Source organism: Lolium rigidum, chromosome 4 (assembly GCF_022539505.1).
Source record: "Lolium rigidum isolate FL_2022 chromosome 4, APGP_CSIRO_Lrig_0.1, whole genome shotgun sequence".
Taxonomy (NCBI): Eukaryota; Viridiplantae; Streptophyta; class Magnoliopsida; order Poales; family Poaceae; genus Lolium; species Lolium rigidum.
Window position 1 is genome coordinate 163,929,090 of NC_061511.1, and position 5,753 is coordinate 163,934,842.

General features: G+C 42.5%; 1 protein-coding gene across 1 annotated transcript; it reads right to left on the reverse strand.

Moving 5' to 3' along the window:
• Positions 1–1,557: 1,557 nt before the first annotated feature.
• Positions 1,558–5,315, reverse strand: LOC124708805 (10 kDa chaperonin 1, chloroplastic-like). The gene is made up of 6 exons (XM_047240463.1): positions 5,145–5,315; positions 4,968–5,018; positions 4,118–4,183; positions 3,990–4,037; positions 2,030–2,059; positions 1,558–1,917 (listed from the first exon to the last, which is right to left on the reverse strand). The coding sequence occupies exons 1-6, from the start codon at positions 5,298–5,300 to the stop codon at positions 1,849–1,851; spliced, it is 420 nt and encodes a 139-aa protein (XP_047096419.1). The 5' UTR covers positions 5,301–5,315; the 3' UTR covers positions 1,558–1,848.
• Positions 5,316–5,753: the final 438 nt, after the last annotated feature.

Here is a 5,753-nt window from a genome sequence, read left to right on the forward strand (position 1 = left end):
AGGATGTGGATGTGGTAGTGGTAGTTCATTAATTTGCTAGTGTTTTTCATAGGTGATCATACCATTGGGCTCCTCTGATCTTTCTGTTCCTACTGTCAATGCTGAGCAATGTATGATTTCAAGCAAATCAGACATGGTTTGGAAACCTGAGATTTTGGAGTTTGTGCTCAACCAGTTGGTTCAGCTCCGTAGCGGCGTATGTTTCAACATGGGATTCAAAGAGCAGCAGATGAAGAAGGTAGTTGCTGATGTTCTTGCATTCGCTGGCATACATGTGATCACTCTTCAGCTTTACAACCACATCAGAAACTGGAGGACCAAGTGGAGCGTCATACTGAAGATGAAAACCGATCGCATTCTAGACTGGAGCGAAGATGGTTGCTGCTTCTACGCTGCTGATGAAGATACAACGGACGAGTACATTCAGGGAGTAAGGCTCATTGAGTTCCTTCGTAGATCTGTATGTGAATGTCATCCGCACTAACAATTGTTCCTTCCGGATTGCAGCGCTACCCGAGGCATCGTCCATACGTCGGGACCCCGATCACGAACTATGCTTAGATGAAGACGATCTTCGCATCCCGGTTTGTCTGCAGGGCGCAACTGTTTCAACCTAACTTGCTGGTCAAGGCTATCGACTTCATTGCAGACAACGGAGAAGAGTATGCCGAGTATTGTAAGCTGCAGTCACCGGAGTGGAGGAGCTGGCTTAGGACATGGCTTCGCAAGCAGTTTACTGCTTAGTGCTTCTGCATCCTTGTTCATGATCTGCTGATTTTGGGAGGTGGTTTCGTATCCCTTCATTAGCTAGGACTTGCTTGAACCTAATCCCCGATCTGTAATGATGAACTTGTTCGAGGCGATATATACTAACCCCTCGAGTGATGAACTTGTGATGCATCACGAAGTATAGTTGAACTTATGATGCATCACAAAGTATAGTTGCTTCGCTCATGATGCATCACCCACTAACTAGTTGATGTGTATTACCAACAACTTTCTACGATGAACTGAATCAGATGTGTTTGCAATTCAGTTAGCAATGCTGGGTATCCTCACCATTCTAAGGGAAGAGTTACCACAACATGCTCTTATCTGCAACCAAACAGAGTATAGGCTGCATAAGCAGGGAAGAAAGTACACCCAAACAATGAGGTTTAGATTCCCTAAACCCGCGTTTCATAGCCCCATGGCCTTCGCAACGCGGCAGGAAAGCCAATCTCGCTGGCACAGTGGTGCAGGAAATCCATAAGGCTACCAAACACACCCTAGACATCTCTGGCTAGCTTGCGTGATTTGACTTGCAATAATTGATCTTGTGCCTGAAGCTAGCCAATGACTGAAGCAACCAAACATTCAGTCGTTGCGGCAGACCAGATCGAGAGCACATCTGTACTGCACTCGGTCATGTGCAGACGATGCCTCTCAACCTCCTGATTTGGCTACCTACAGCTACATAAGTCAAGGTACCCATTAGCAAATTTACACGTTAAACTAGCATAATTAGAAAAAGGGGTTCTGATGCAGCCACGCCACGGGCTCTCTCTCATGGCGAAATAAAGCAACAATGCATATCGTCTCACCAACCAACCATTCACATCCCAGATATACCAATCCAAGTCCGATTTCCAATGTGACTTTCTACTAGAGAAGAGGCACCAGGGTGTGAATATATAATCAACATGCCCTTATGGCAAGAAAAGGAACATCTGTAACTAAACCTGATCAAGTCGCTCAACATATGATCATCAAAAGACAGACAACAAACTTGGAGCTAGCAAATAGCTTGCGCGGCTGAGACAAAGGAATTTGGAGCATATGGGCATGACTCTAAATTTAAGAGTAGGCTCATGCAACGACGGCCAAGAGATCCGACTCTCGGCAAAAGCAGTGCTTCTCTTCTGTCCCCAGGTCAACCTGCAGGAATGCATCAACACCGTGAACAATCACAGATCAGCAACCAGGAGCCATTGCCACCATCACAAAATCCACATAACACGTTTCAGTTACAAAAGAGCCACTAGTTTACCTCGTAAGCATTTATGTCTGAGAAGAGAACCTGCAACAATCACGTAGAACAAGGTTAGAAAATCCCAGATGCTAGATTTTATAGAGGGATATAAATGAGACGACTTGAACTGAAGAAAATAGCAAGTTATTTGTTGAAGCATTGCAACAAGAACATGAAATAGATAAGGAACTAACAGATAGAAATTTCAACAGCCAAGCAAAGGTGGATTAGATTTTATGCAGAAGACCATGTAAATATATATCATGTAAGCAGGTAGCAGAATTTTTTTGTAGGGACAGTATATCACAAATTGGAGTTAGTTTAACATTAAATTGTTCAAAAAAGATAGACATTTGAACAAATGCAGCAGTATTTAAGGCGGTTCGCATGACAATACACGCTAGTTTCATTCTAGCAAGGCACAACACATCTTGCACTATGACACAGCAAAAGCTTGACTGTGCTAGTTGTTACTATAACAATATTTATGCACCACCACTAAATAAATAAGAGAGAAATAGGCTTAAGCATAAAATATGTCAGCTGAACAGTATACGGAGGCCATTTTCAGCTAGCCTTGAGCAGGGCCGTACCGCAGGCATGCGCAGCCTGTTCGACCGCACAGGGCCTCCCGATTTAGAGGGTCTCCAAACTAATATGTTAAACTAGTACTCTAATGACCGATTTTGTTTAATTGGACCTCAATCAATTCGATGAGAGATGCTACGGAGTACTATACTCCATTAAGGCAGTACTAGTGCTTAGGAAATTTGCAATCCCATTAACTCCAAAGGCCCCCAAGCCACCCACGCCTCTTTACCCGTATCTTTTCTTTCTCTTCCATCGCGAGTGCAGCTAATTCAGTTAGTCTTCCAATGAATATTAAGATTTTGTCTCAAGGATTTTTATGAAGAACTAATTGAAGATTCATTTTAGAAAGATGGCACGTTTCGACTAAAAATTAGCACTTTTGAATTCTTAGATTGCTTTTTCACATGATGCACTTCTTTTAATTTATTTTACCACATACTACCTCCATTCCTATAAATAAGATGCACACACATTTCAATGTGAACCTTGACCAAATAAATAGGACAACAATATCACGATCATATAATACATAAGCAGCATTGTTAGAATCGTGTTGGAAAATACTTTCTAATGATACCAGTTTTATATCAAATATTTTTTATATACTTCATCCTGAAAAATATGTTTCAACTTCATCAAAACTTGCATGTATCTACAAACTAAACTCATCTAAATACATGTATATCTACATAAAATTGAAACATCCTTTTTAAATAGAGAGATATAGATTAATATTTTGTCAAAGATAAAATACGAAAAACAAGGGCGCATTGTTTATTGAAATGGAGTGAGTAGTATATATAAAATCATCTTAGTTGCCAACGATCATGTTGAGGGCCTCTATTTCTTGTTTTGCTTAGGGCCTCCGTATTCTCAGGTACGGCCCTGGCCTTGAGTATAAAGGAATTCAGTAACAGGCAGTTATTTTTCATGTTATAAGGTGTTTTAACATAAATATAGTGTACTCCTAACATGACTGGTGGTCACACATTACAGGTTAGCACGAGGGCATTTTTCAGATATTAAACCATACTTACAGTTTTACCTAGCTTGTCTTTGGTCACTAAAGGTGGAAAATAGTTAGCTTCCAAAAGGGCAGTATCTAGACATGGAGTGAATATTCTTGTGGATGAAGTGTGTGCCATGCAACCAAAAACTTATACAGAACTCCAACGTCCTAAGTCAGAGTTTTAATTAAAATCTATCTGGAATCCAAAATAAGCAGTGCATAAAAGAAGAGCACACGAAATAATGTGTGAACACACAGAATGGTACTTTAAAGTACACACTCGCTTGAGAAGCAAGCATTAGGTGCTCTTTTGTTCATGAAAAGCTTGGGCATGCATCAAAAGGAGGTCCATCAGAAAAGAACAAATAAATTGCTCACCTTCTTTCCAGCTTCAACTTCAGAAACGTCAGCACCAACCGACAAAATCTGGCACAAAGAATGAAAGATTGTGAGACTAAAGCCTGATAAAGTTACTGTGGTAGATGCTTATAGTGATCAGAACTAACCTCTCCCATCAAATATCTCTCGAACTTAACAGCAGATTTTGGTAGCAGGACTCCTCCAGCAGATTTCTGCAAGTTCATACGAAATATCAGCCATATAAAAAGAAAATGATCTCCTGGAAACTTTAGTAATAGCATCAGAATATCAATTACAGTATATCACAAGAACAACAGTGACACTTTACTAGTGGTATTATCAAAGAAATGGAATCCGCAGCATGTCAAACTAACCACTAGTAAGGACAGGCATTCAAAAACATTCGATTATCATGTCTTCCTATCCCAAGGGAATCACGCAGTCATATTCTCTATATCCATGATTTTTTTTTTTAACAAGACAAAATTACCTACCACGAGCTCTCTGTGGACTCATTTTAAATCCCCACTCAACAATGTGATCTGTATGGGTTTTAAGTTCTACTCTTCATAGCACCACAAGGTTAGATAGATTTTTAATAAGCTACCTCGATATACAATTCAAGGTCCAGCTTTAGCTGAACTGAAACAAGTTCAGTAGTGGGGCAGAAAGAAAAATATGTAGGGCATATATAGGTACAGACACAGAAAATAATATGGTCATTGAAGTCCAAATTTAGCGTTTCAGTACTTCAGTTCTCAAGACATTAACACTTGGCAGAACCTTCCTTTACAATCTCGGTACCATTGGTTCACCAGTATGCAGTGTATACTTAGAGGGATCCGCTGGACTAGAAATCTAGCACTACAAGCATTCCTAGTGGGAACTGGGAAATAAACAGCATCAACCAGCAAGGCAGCAAGCTACCAATGGGAACAAACAAACAAGCAAAGCAATATTAGCAAACCAAAAGACACTGGCTCGCAGCGGAGATACCTCTGGGATCTGCTCGAGGCGGACAAGCACTCTGTCGGACTGCGGCGCCACCTGACAAACGAAAAAACCAGCACGAGCACAAGAGAGTCAGACCTCTGAACTGCTAACCCTACCCTCCAGAAACCATGGTAAGTAATTAGTCCGGCAGACGCGTCTGCGGGAGGGCGGGGCAGTCACCTTGGAAGGGTCGCACTTGATGGAGGCGCGCACACGGAGAGCGGATGCGGCGCGGCGGCCGGGGACGGCGGCAGCGACCGTCCCGAGGCTCCTGCTCGCGGCAGCGCCGTGGAGGAGGAAGGGCGAGGCGGCGGCGGCGAGGAGGGAAGGAGCCATAGGGGAAGAGGAGGAGGCTGGTGGAGGGGCGGGGAAGGTTCTAGCAGAAGAGGAGGGTTTTGCTGGGCGATGTGGGACGCTGTCTTATCTGCTTTCCTTTCGCCGGAGGAAGACGGCGACGCGGATGGGGTGTTGCTTCTCGATGGTTCCGCGAAGGTTTAACGGGCCGGCCAGGGCAGGACTGGGCCGTCGGCCCTGTGATTCTTTCACACACCCACATGTTGGATTGTTCTCTCAAAAAAATGTTGGATTGGGTATTATTCGAAAGGAAGTATCACAAAATGCAGTAAGGAAAAACAATCGCCCCGGATTTTTTTTGAAAATGGGAACTTTATTACTTTGAGCAATAGATCCGACTTTTGCATAAATAGAATACACATACCCGCATAAATATCTGTTACAAAAACACCACTGATACTCGAAGGCAAAACTCCAAAGTTCTCGAGAAATAAA

Coding starts and splice junctions, on each gene's coding strand:
- LOC124708805 (XM_047240463.1), bottom strand. CDS start 5,300: ATGGCTCCTTCCCTCCTCGCCGCCGCCGCCTCGCCCTTCCTCCTCCAC. Junction 5,019..5,144: donor TCAAGTGCGACCCTTCCAAG/GTGACTGCCCCG, acceptor TTCGTTTGTCAG/GTGGCGCCGCAGTCCGACAG. Junction 4,184..4,967: donor GCCTCGAGCAGATCCCAGAG/GTATCTCCGCTG, acceptor ATGAACTTGCAG/AAATCTGCTGGAGGAGTCCT.